This window comes from Cydia pomonella, chromosome 17 (genome assembly GCF_033807575.1).
Source record: "Cydia pomonella isolate Wapato2018A chromosome 17, ilCydPomo1, whole genome shotgun sequence".
Taxonomy (NCBI): Eukaryota; Metazoa; Arthropoda; class Insecta; order Lepidoptera; family Tortricidae; genus Cydia; species Cydia pomonella.
The window spans coordinates 17,324,758-17,337,007 of NC_084719.1; the positions used below are offsets into that span (position 1 = coordinate 17,324,758).

At 38.3% G+C, this 12,250-nt stretch overlaps 1 protein-coding gene across 1 annotated transcript; it reads left to right on the top strand.

The window, feature by feature from the left end:
* The first annotated feature begins 2,042 nt into the window (after positions 1-2,042).
* On the top strand, positions 2,043-11,983 carry LOC133526864 (small ribosomal subunit protein eS6). The gene is made up of 6 exons (XM_061863687.1): positions 2,043-2,144; positions 2,459-2,663; positions 3,435-3,580; positions 9,174-9,344; positions 10,455-10,601; positions 11,860-11,983. The coding sequence occupies exons 1-6, from the start codon at positions 2,139-2,141 to the stop codon at positions 11,944-11,946; spliced, it is 762 nt and encodes a 253-aa protein (XP_061719671.1). The 5' UTR covers positions 2,043-2,138; the 3' UTR covers positions 11,947-11,983.
* The last annotated feature ends 267 nt before the right edge of the window (positions 11,984-12,250 follow it).

The window sequence follows — 12,250 nt, forward strand, 5'->3', positions numbered from 1 at the left end:
AGCTAGTGTATTCTTTACCGGTAATTACCGATTTTAACAAACGCAAGTTTAACAAAAGTATTTCTTCATTAATGAAATATTTTTCTACAAACCTATTAGGGTTGTTTCCAATTTTTTGAAACGCTTGTATTACGTTATATATTAACTAAAAGGTGCCCTAAAATTCAACTCTTATACTAAAAACGGCTTTAAATATGTTAAATTAACAAAATATATTTTGACAGATGCTTTCGCGCCCAAAACGCTCTTTGAAAATTGTGAGACGTCACAGTTTACGGTTTGACACATAACTACATACACACGTAGAAGATACGAACTGTCAACTGACATTTGTCATTTGTTGTTTATCGCGTAACTGTCAACAGTGTCAATCCGAGAGTTGTGACGACGTCATCAGAATCTTCAATGACGTTTCGAGTTTGGTCACGTGACGTGTGCCAAAAGATATTTTAAATTCAATATTTACTAAAATATGGTCATTACAGGTCCCCTAAAAGTAGTTTAACGTGTTCTTATAATCCAAAAGAATTCTGCCCTAAGATTTGTAGATGGAAACAACCCTTTTCTCTTATATTTTTGTTTTTTTTTTCTTTATAAAAAATTGTCTTTTATTGTTTAAATTCTTAAATCACATGTTTATATTACAAACACGTGCTTCATCGCATCGTATTAGTGTGTAGCCCAATTGCTAAAGAAGGTTTTATACAGTGTTTATATTCACTAACCATCCCAGTTTACACTGATTTAAACTTTCACGATTTTTACACATTATTAACCAACACAAACGGGACTTAATCGCGTATTAAGTTTTAAAATTTACCTCCGACGTTTCGAGGACGGCGTTGTCCCTGTGGTCTCGGAGAAGACCCGGTTTACCTATTAGATGACGATGACGCAACTCCGCTGACATAAAAGGTAAATTTTATCAATATTATACTTATAACTCGATAAACTCAACTCAAACTAGTTTTTAACAGACTCCAAAAAGTTTCTGGTTTGTTTGACAAAAATGTCTCATTGGCAACGGATCAGGATCTAGTGATAGCATCCTGAAAAGTTGAGTTATATATTTATTATAATAGCACCAGTGCATTTATTTATTATTTACAAATCTCTATTTTGTGGCTGAAATTGCTAATGAAGATCAAAGCTATTAGCTTTAGTGATTTTTAAATCATTATTTTATTAACCACACATACTTATTTTTCACGCTGAACGATTCATTTATAATCCTATAAAATCATCAATAAGTGACATAATAATCTCGTTTTACCTCCTGCAATTGTCTATGATGCTGACATTCGTGTTTAAATATCAAAATTCATAATTCAAAATTCAAATATTTATTCTGCAAGTAGGCCTCAAGGGCTCTTTTACAAGTCAATACAACATTTATAGTAACATCATATAGTGACATGAAAAATACATAACAACATTTATAAATACAACAGCCAATACCTGGGTAAACTTTACATTATAATAATCCTAAAATAAATAATTATTACAATACAATAGAGATGTATAGTCTCTATGGTTAAAAACACATTAAATCTGGAGATGTAAAAGGTCCCCAATGTCAGAATACTAATACTAATAAAATTTGGAGGTGTAAAGTCTCTCCAAGTGTCCAAATAAAATTTATACTAAATAAATAAACCGCGTCTGGACTGTCAAACTAGCAGTCTCATAAACTAATGCTACAGATCAAATCAAATGTCCATCTATCTGTCTAATTATTCCTATGCACGCTTCTAGTTCATTAAATTGATACATAGAAACGAAATGCCAAAGGAAACTTGGCTTTAATGAACTAGAAGCGTGCATAGGAATAATTAGACAGATAAATGGACATTTGATATTTAAACACGAATGTCAGCATCATAGACAATTGCAGGAGGTAAAAGGAGATTATATGTCAATAAGAATATTATATATTTTATTACTCTAATCCAATCAATTAAATCTATTCTTAAATTATTTCAAATAAGTTTGTGGTATACGAAAATGGGAAGTTTTTCGATTCATTATCGGTATTTACAATTAACCGATATTCATCGTCTCTTGAAGAACATCTCTAGCACATCAACTTGTCTCTGGTTCTTTTTCATGGCTGACGTTCGAAGAACTCAACCGCAGTCATGAAGGTTTATAATATTTATTTAATATTTTTACTTGTTATACAGCCAAAATAATGTGAAACTGCAATAGTTCATATATCAAACTAAATACCAGCTACAATTTTTATTCAACAAGTGTTGCGATTCCTGGGAATAAATTAGATATTTCCTAGTCTTGTTGTGGAGTGAAACTATCATGTGTTAATTTATTTTATATTTCTCGTTAAACAGTCTATTGAGTTTGTAAATAATATGATTGCTAAAAGTTTTACTCAATGGTACCCGTTTCTGTAAGTTAAATTGGTATTTGTGTAGTGTTTATAACCTCAAAATTGTTTTAGTTGAACGTCTCGTACCCGGCAACGGGATGCCAGAAGTTATTCGAGGTTGTGGACGAGCACAAGCTCCGTATCTTTTACGAGAAGCGCATGGGCGCAGAGGTGGAGGCTGACCAGCTGGGAGACGAATGGAAGGGCTACGTCCTCCGCGTCGCCGGTGGCAATGACAAGCAAGGTTTCCCCATGAAGCAGGGAGTCCTGACCAACAGTTAGTATATATTCTATTTCTTAAATATGATTTTGACCTGACTACATTTCATTGTTATTTACATGTCTGAATTTACTTAGGTAATGGTGTCAAGTCTTTAAGGTTATATTTCTCGAGACCCTGAATCTTTAATATTTTTACTAATCTTTATAGACTAGCAAAACTTGAGAGCAGGGGAAAACATAACAGTGCCGAGCAGGAAACCCAGGCTCTAATGCCTGTGTTCTTTTACAAGTGTGCTGGACATTATTATTAGCATCTACATTTTCGAAACCATTAATTTTCACTTTTAAACTGTATGTGAAACATCTAAAACATCTAGTTCTTGTTACTTGCTTTTTTTAGGGTTCGGTACCCAAAGGATAATATGGGACCCTATTACTAAGATTATTACTGATAGTTAGTTGAAATTTTCACAGATGATGTATTTCTGTTGCCGCTATAATTAATTAAATTAAAATAGCCTTTATTGATAAAACAAAGAACAGTTAGCACATTATCTCTCTATTATTTCCCATCTTTTGTATTTTTTGTCTGCTTGCCCTTCTGCAAAGGCCACCTCCAACCTTCTCCACTCTCTCTGATCTATTGCCACTCTGCTCCAGGTATGGCCAGCTACCTGCGCGATGTCATCATCCCATCTCATTAGAGGTCTCTCTCCCTCTCTTGGGTACATACCCTCCACCCTATGTTTAACAGGAATTAAACTACTACAAACATTCTGCATTGTTTAAAAATGTCACAATAAATAAAAACAGTTTTTTATTGCAGGCCGTGTGCGTCTTCTGATGTCCAAGGGCCACTCGTGCTACAGACCGCGTCGTGATGGTGAGAGGAAGCGCAAGTCAGTTCGCGGATGCATTGTTGATGCTAACCTGTCTGTGTTGGCCCTGGTTATTGTCCGTAAGGGCACCCAGGTAAGAATAAAATTACATCATTTTCTTAGGTTGTAGGTTGTACTAAACATATCGAGGGCTTCATGCTAAAGGGGCGTATAAGCAAGAACCCTACTTTTCAGGAGACACAAAAAACTGAATAACTTTTGTTACAATGTACCGATTGTTCTACAATTTTGCATAGAGTATTTAAATTACTATCTTTTTCATGTGTCATGCCTAGTTTCGTTCTACGTATTCTAAAAAGCAGTAATTATGTAGTTACGCCTCTTTACCACGACAGTAATTTCCGACATTTAGGGTGAAATTTTTAGAAAAATACTTGAGATTTATGGTCGTATAATTCATTTTTTTTTCTATTCCATAATTTAATCATGAAAGGTGGAAATACTGTTAATAATTCGAAATACTTTAATTTTACAGTAATTTAGTCATCATTGTGTAGTTTCTTCTATTTTTTCTGATTTTTATACGCCCGTCTGGGCTGACGAAACTATCGTGTAAGTATCCTTTATTTGTGGTCGTATAATAGGGCGCCAAATAATATTTTGAGTAAATATTCATAAGTTCATCTAGATTTTACCATTAAAATGTTTCCTGATGGTTTTGATAGTGTCATAACTGTCCACGAGCGTAAGCAATGTCGACTCGAGCTGGTTACCGATTGGGTAAGTAACTGTTTTGAATTGCCACTTTGAGCATTTCAGTGTTTCAATAGCCTCCGTGGTCTAGTGGTTAGAGCGGTTGTCTCTCGATTCGGAGGTTCTGGGTTCAATCCCGGTGGGGACACTGTTAAACAAAAGTCGCTTTGTGACTTTGTGAGACTATTCCCGGTATGGCTAGGACATTGCAGGCTGAATCACCTGATTGTCCGAAAAGTAAGATGATTCTGTGCTTCGGAAGGCACGGTGTAAAGTCGTTGGTCCCGGCTGCTATCTATCCGGTGGTTCTCGTCATGAGAGCCATGTCAGAGGCCTTTGGCGGCTCAACAACTCTAACACCAGGGTTTTTAAGGTACATCAATCTTACAACCCACACGATAAGAAGAAGTGTTTCGAAAGACAATCACGCCGCTTACTCTGATTTTTTTGCCTATAATAGCAGTCGTTTAGCCGTTCGGTGGGAGTTAGCGTTAAGACGTGTGGGCTTACTTAAGAAAACTGACTTAACTGAATTCCAATAAGATCATTTTTACTATTTGTGATAGTATTAGGTAAATGGTAGTCACTCAAAAGTCGAGTAGTACAGAACGATTTTACAGAAAAGTATTGAAATCGGTAGTAAAGGATGCATAGAAATTGCTAAGACAACACAATGACAGCTTTACTAAAAAAGCAGTCAAGAAACAATCAAACGATTAAATTTAGAGTGCATTAACTAAAACAAAAGGTTAAAACGTATCAAAACTTGTATTCAGCCAATAAACATTACTCCTTCTTTAATGGTACCACTGGTAACAAAATTATAACTATCTTAAACAATAAAATATTATTCAAAACTTCTAATGAAATAAATACGACATCATTTATCGTCATTTCATAAAAAGAAACAATATTAAATCTTCTCTACTAATAAATCTAAAAGTAGTATAGCTAACAACTTAACCCACTTACGTCTCCATCAAATTATAACAGAGGAATGAACACTTAAGAATTACAACCACCCCGACGGAGGACGACTGGCTACAGACATACGAGGTAATCAGCCCGCAGCGCACGCAGTGGGCCTTAAACAGCTTTGACTCATTCAAATCTCCAGGAATGGATGGGATCTTCCCTGCGCTTCTTAAATGGGGCGGGAAGCATCTCACTCTGAAGCTGACCATCGTTCTGCGCGCCGGTCTGGCTCACAGGTACGTGCCGAAGCAATGGAGGGAGGTCAAGGTTATCTTCATACCGAAACCAGGTAAAAGCGACTATTCGGACCCCAAATCCTTCAGGCCCATCAGCCTGACCTCTTTCATGTTGAAAACATTAGAGAGGTTGTGTGACAGGTACCTTAGAGAGAGGGTGCTAATTTATGTGCCCTTGCATTCAAACCAACATGCCTACAGCCCTAGCAAATTTACAGAATCAGCACTTCATGCAGTAGTAAGTAAAATTGAGGTGGCGATCAAAAACAGATCCATGTGCTTAGGAACCTTCATAGATATAGAAGGTGCTTTCGACAGGACCAGGTTCAGCAGCATTACAGCAGCACGTGTAAGACATGGCGCGAATGCAGTTATGACAGAATGGATAAACAACATGTTGTGCCAACGAAACATCAAACTCGGGACGGGCGAAACACAGCAGGCATTAATGGCAAAAGGATGCCCCCAAGGAGGAGTCCTATCGCCACTACTACTATAGAACCTTGTGGTGAATGACCTGATCACCACACTAAACAATAATCACTATTACACAATCGGCTATGCTGACGACATAGTGATACTGACGAGCGGCAATCATGCAACTGCAAATGGTTTTAACAACGAACTCTCAGTCAATCCTAACAAAACTGAGCTGGTTATGTTCACTAACAAACGCAACTTGGGAAACTTCCGCCTTCTCAAACTGTTCGACACTGAACTCCAACTATCTGCGGAGGTAACGTATTTAGGGGTAATACTGGAGCAATCACCTAAACGGCAAGATTGACAAAGCCACAGTCGTATTCTGGCAATGTCGTAGAATGGTGGGTAGAACCTGGGGGCTAACCCCAAAGATAACTCTATGGCTTTACCAGGCAGCCCTACGACCAATAATAAGCTAAGGTGCGATAGTTTGGTGGCCACGCACCAAACTATCCATAGTTGAAGCTAAACTACGACTCCAGAGGTTGGCCTGTATGGCGACCACGGGCTGCATGAGGACAATACTAACCGCAGCCCTGGAAGCCTTACTGGGCCTGCCGCCGCTGCACCTCTTTATACAACAGGAAGCGCTACGGCTACGGCGGTACGTCTCAAAAAATCTAATCTCTGGAGACCACCTAGGGTACCACACACCGAGATCCTCTACGAGGCGATAGGTAAGGAACCGCTAATAGAAGCGGTGACTGACAGGATACCCAGATAATTCGTGTTCGACAAGAAATACAAGATACAGTTACACGAAGAACCTCGTGAAGGGCTTAACCCAAGAGAGCTGAGAATCTTCACGGATGGAACAAAGACAAGGTCAGGCAATTGCGCTGGAGTATTCTCAGAGGACCTAAACATACATATCTCAACACCACTAGGTGCCCACAACACAGTCTTCCAGTCAGAATGTATGGGCATCATAATGGCACGCAATCGCCTCAAGGAAAGTATTGGAATACCCCATCCGCATACTCTCTGATAGTCGGTCAGTACTACAAGCTCTGCAAAGTTATACTTTGACCTCAGGGCTAATCTACGAATGCCACAAAGCTCTGTCAGAGGTAAGTACCACCACCAGCGTAACTCTGCAGTGGATCAAGGGACACGGCAACTCGCGAGGGAACGATGCGGCCGACATATTGGCGAGAGGAGGTTCGGAACTGAGGGTGGCAGGACCGGAGCCAATTATACCTCTGCCTTATGCCTGGCTCTGGAACATGCTGCGACACAACACCAAGGTAAAACACCAACAGTACTGGTCTAACCTAGGCACGTGCAGGCAGGCGAAGGAAGCCCTCCCGACAATCGACCCCAGTTTGTCGAGGAGACTGAGACAGCTGAAGAGGCCACAGCTCCGGCTTTTGACTGGGGCCATAACCGGTACCGCCCCACTAAACAAACACCTACTAACCCTAAGTGTTACAGATAGCCCCATCTGCAGAGCGTACATGGAGGCAGAGGAGACAGCCGCCCACGTCATTCTTGAATGCCCAGGGCAGAGCCATCAGCATCAGAGCGCTCCACTTCATTGTTATTATTCGCACGAGATGCACACCATACTGATTAGCACTAGACACTGACTGAGAGCCAGGCGGCCCTAGTGCGCTTACCTGCTAGACAGAAAGGGATAGCAATATGCAGCAATCAAGGACGCTGTCTCCGCGCCCCTTTGGCCAGGCATTATTTGAAGGCCAACGTAATTTTTGTACGGTCGTATGTTCATACGCCTCTTTGCCGCGACGCACTTTGAGGATAGTTGGTAAAAGTTTATGGTCGTATGTATGTACGCCTATATAGCGTGACACTATTTCGTGGTTCGCACTGTCACGTGGGAGAAGTATGTACGTACGCCTTTATACTCCGATGAATATTGGGGACTGAATGAAAATATCACTTATACGCCTTCAGTACGCCTTTTTGGAACGACATTAAAATGATGACTGTCAGTTATACGCCAAATGATTTTTTAATTATTTAATTAACTAATTGTTATGATAAAATTATGAAAAAAATTGTGCTTACGTATTGTTACAAGACGAATACGACGCCGTTAAAAACGAAAAATGGCATTTTTGCGTATACGCCCCTTTGGCCTGAAGCCCTCGATATATAAAAAGCTGACCTAGGATTCCGGTGAATAAGTAAAAGTTAGTGCAGTGCAATTGAATCTTTATGTATTAAGCTGCCCAGAGACCTGTATAAAGGTGTTTGTGGTTATTTTCATTTATAAATCAAAATTGCATTTATCACAAAATTTTATGCATCAAAATTCCAAGTAATGACTAGAGGTTAATTTACATTTGACATCAACTAACTAGCTGAAATTGCAATAACTGTATTCTTTCAGCTTTCAGTGAAAAATGTTTTGCTATAGCATGTTTTCACACAAACATCCCTGTTCTTACTGTTTCCCAGATCTGCAAATCTGTGTAATTATATGCGGCAGGGTATAACATGACTGGTGTTAAACACAGGCTTGTGCACTTACAAAGTTCATTTGCTTTACTTTAACACCCAACATTTGTAGCTTGTAATGTATATTTTCTACTTGGCTGAGAAAGTATATTCTATATCAAAAAGCATATGATATAAGAGTATTTCACATGTTGTGTTATATATCAATAAATGGTTTTTTAACTGTACTGAATTATAATAACCAACTTGATGATTCTCAATTAATATTGTAAACATGCAATCTCCCATACAATATATTAAAAACCACCTATGTTATTCAGCATTCTTCTGTATTTCACAATTTTATAAAAATTAAATTAAATTAAATATATTTATTTGCATTAAATGTGGTAAACATTAATGGTCATCTTTACATTATGCAAAATTAGATCACACACTTAGCTAATAATAGCTAATATTCAGCATTTTTTTTTATATACACTAACAACTATATATTTTAGTATAAGTACTTACAACATTATTATTATTATTATTTATAAATGCACAGGCAGCTTATAGCTGATATGTGCACATCAATGTCCTGCAGTTGTGTTTTGTCCATTAATAAAATGTTTGTCGAGTCTATTTTTAAAAGAATTCACTGAGGGTGCACTGATTACGGATTCGGGCAAACTGTTCCACACTTTCACTACGCGTTTCGTATTATACTACAAATTTCAATCATATTGTTCATGTTAAATAGCATAAGTAAATAAGGATTACATTTTATTCTTCGTTATCAGATTCTATCGATATAGAAAAACGTTTGATTATGAAAATGAAAGGCTAATTAAAACGCACTTTTATTTATCACAGGAAATCCCCGGACTGACCGACGGCAACGTGCCCCGCCGCCTCGGACCCAAGCGTGCGTCCAAGATCCGCAAGCTCTTCAACCTGAGCAAGGAGGACGATGTGCGCCGCTACGTCGTCAAGCGCGTGCTGCCGCCCAAGGAGGGCAAGGAGAATGCCAAGCCCAGATCAAAGGTGTGTACAATATCATGATTGTCTTACATGTTATGATAGAGATTGTATTGATACACAAAAATCAAAAGTAGTATTTTTTTTAGAGGAAAATATTATGGAGCCAAATTTCTAGCTGTGACTATCTCCTAAAACCGGTTTTAACATTTGTGTTGCCTTTCTTTAATATTGTTTGGATACAGAAAAGTCATCATTAGGAATTCTTTAAGTATTAGTTAAGAAAATTTAAATTATTGTAATCATCTAATTAGTACTACTTTTTAGTATAAAAGAAGTATTTCGTTTTGCGATCAGATTTATATACACAAACATATTGGTTTCTGCCCTTGCTTTTTTAGAAGAGCGGGGTTTTCTGTCACAAGCCTATTTGTTGCTTAAGAATTCTAACATTAACAAAAGTCTATAAATATTTTTTACTTGTGGTAAAAAAACAAAATGTATTGCCATCTAGGACTATTTTATTTTTTTATGTAAAGAATGCCCTGATTTAAATATTGTTTGCTATTCTCTAAATAGTAGCAAGCAGCAGCATCAGGGAAAAGCATATTGGCACCGAGCAGGTAACACAGGTCTCATACCTGTGTTCTTTACAAGTGTGCTAAACATTTCTAAAATTAAGAAAGTAGATCATTCACCTCAAACTTGTCTGGACGATGGATATCGGGGTTATCATACGCTATGCGCGTAAAGAGCGATGTCCCACACGCAAATCGGAGCAACGTCGCCTGTAATACCCTACAGCTTACCTACACTTAGTTGTAATTTAGTCAGTAACATAATACCACAGATATAAAAGGTGATTATGGTTGTCTGGATCTATGGTATTAGGTTCTTTCTGCAGCATGATACTTTTAAGGGCAAAGGTCCAAATGGTGTCTTATCACACTTGACACAGTATCCAGAAACCGCGCCAGTGTGATTACTGCCTATAAAGAGTTTTCTGACCCTTAAAAAATATCCATTTGTATCAGAAGACGTGACGAACTCCAATACTACATACTACACACCGACATAGTACAATTGGATAAAACCGGCATATACCTAGTTACCTCATATAAGTCATATACTAGTGTAAAACGAATTAAATGTCAATGAATTTTCTGTATATTTCAGGCCCCTAAAATCCAGAGACTAGTGACGCCCGTGGTGCTGCAGCGCAGACGCCACCGCCTGGCGCTGAAGAAGAAGCGCCTCGCCAAGCGCAAGGCCGCCGAGGCAGACTACGCCAAACTGCTCGCTCAGAGGAAGAAGGAATCCAAGGTAACTTACCATAACCATGACTCATTCCCTCTATACCACTCTCCTAAGAAGCCAAATGACTAAGAATCTTGCAATTAATTTTCTTTTGAGATCGAGATTTCGCTTAGCAGGACAGTATAGGCGTGTAAACACAACCAGTGATATTTCACTCAATTGTTAGGGCGCGCTTGGTACAGTGAAGGAAATAAAAATCGACAGGGACGACGTGCCAAAAATATGTACACACACAGTACCTACTATTTTTGACACTTTTGTCTGTTCGTTATTTAATACCTTGACTGTTCGCAACTGCTCAAGAGTCATTTAGGCGGGTCCACGCGCAATTTCCTCGCGCACAACACGGCCAGTGTAGACTTGCTTTGTGGGCGAGGAAATTGTCTCGCGCGTGTGTTGGCTCTGTGTGGACCCGCATATTAAAGCGCAGTGCACATTGAGAATTATGGTAGTAAGTACTGTCAGATCACGCAAAAGGGAGGGTTTCATATCTTCCTGCCATACGAAAACGTCTATCGTGTACGAAGACAAAAGTTGTGACAGTTGATATCATATAACCATGATTTAATTTATGGAAATCATATCATGCTGTAAGATTAAGTGCTGTTTCTTACCCCTCGGCATACTGTCAATGTAAGCGGAGATATTAAAATAGCCACACACATACTAAAAAAAAAATATTTTTCTGCAGACATTTATGATTATGACAGAACTTTTTAAAAAACACCGTGCGATTATAAAAAACTAAATGGCGTCGATATCGTAACCATCTTACGTAAGCTGGATGTAACAAAAAATTATAATATCTAAACTGTCTTCCAAGCAACATCGTGAAAATAATGGTGAGGAAACCTAAGGACTAATATTAATAAGGCCTAGTTTCCTTTCCATCATGGTTGGAAGGTCAGATTTTTTATTATCGCAGTTGAAATTGCGCCGTTATAAAATATTGCTTGGTTAACGCATCGGAATGTTCCAAAGTCCCGCGCTCAACTTGGTGATTTTTTCCATTTAACCGTTAACCCTTTTCCAGGCCGCACCAATCTACAAGGTTATCCCTTTAAAAAATTCAAATAAATCCCGCTTTGATGATTCATTTGAAGACAAGTCACATTTTCCGAAAGTGCAATCTAATTTGAACTTTAAATCGAATGGCTAAGGTTGAATTTCAATTCGCGCGTATAAATCGTACTATGCCTGGAAAAAGGGATAGAAGATATAGAGATAGAAATCCAATATTGAATTTTTTATATTATTTTCTCAGGTCCGCCGCCAAGAAGAACTCAGACGCAGGCGCTCAGCTTCGATGCGGGACTCCAAGAGCTCCGACAAGAGTGCTCCCCAAAAGTGATCAACTCAAAACCAATAAAAAAAATGTAAAACCATAATTTGTACTTTTCATTTAATTTAATGATATAGACTCTGACTACCCTAAGTTTGCACAAACTTGGCAGCAAGAATAGGATAATATAGATACATATATCCCGACAAACTCCATACTATACTTGACGTAGCACTCGGATGAAAACTTAGCGTGGTCTGACTTCTCGCCTTTCAGGGATACTAGATTCGGGCTAGTAAAAGTAGATACTGAGATTTAATACCTTTTAAGGGAGCAATTTTAGACATGCCAAAATTTTATTTGCCACTACTTT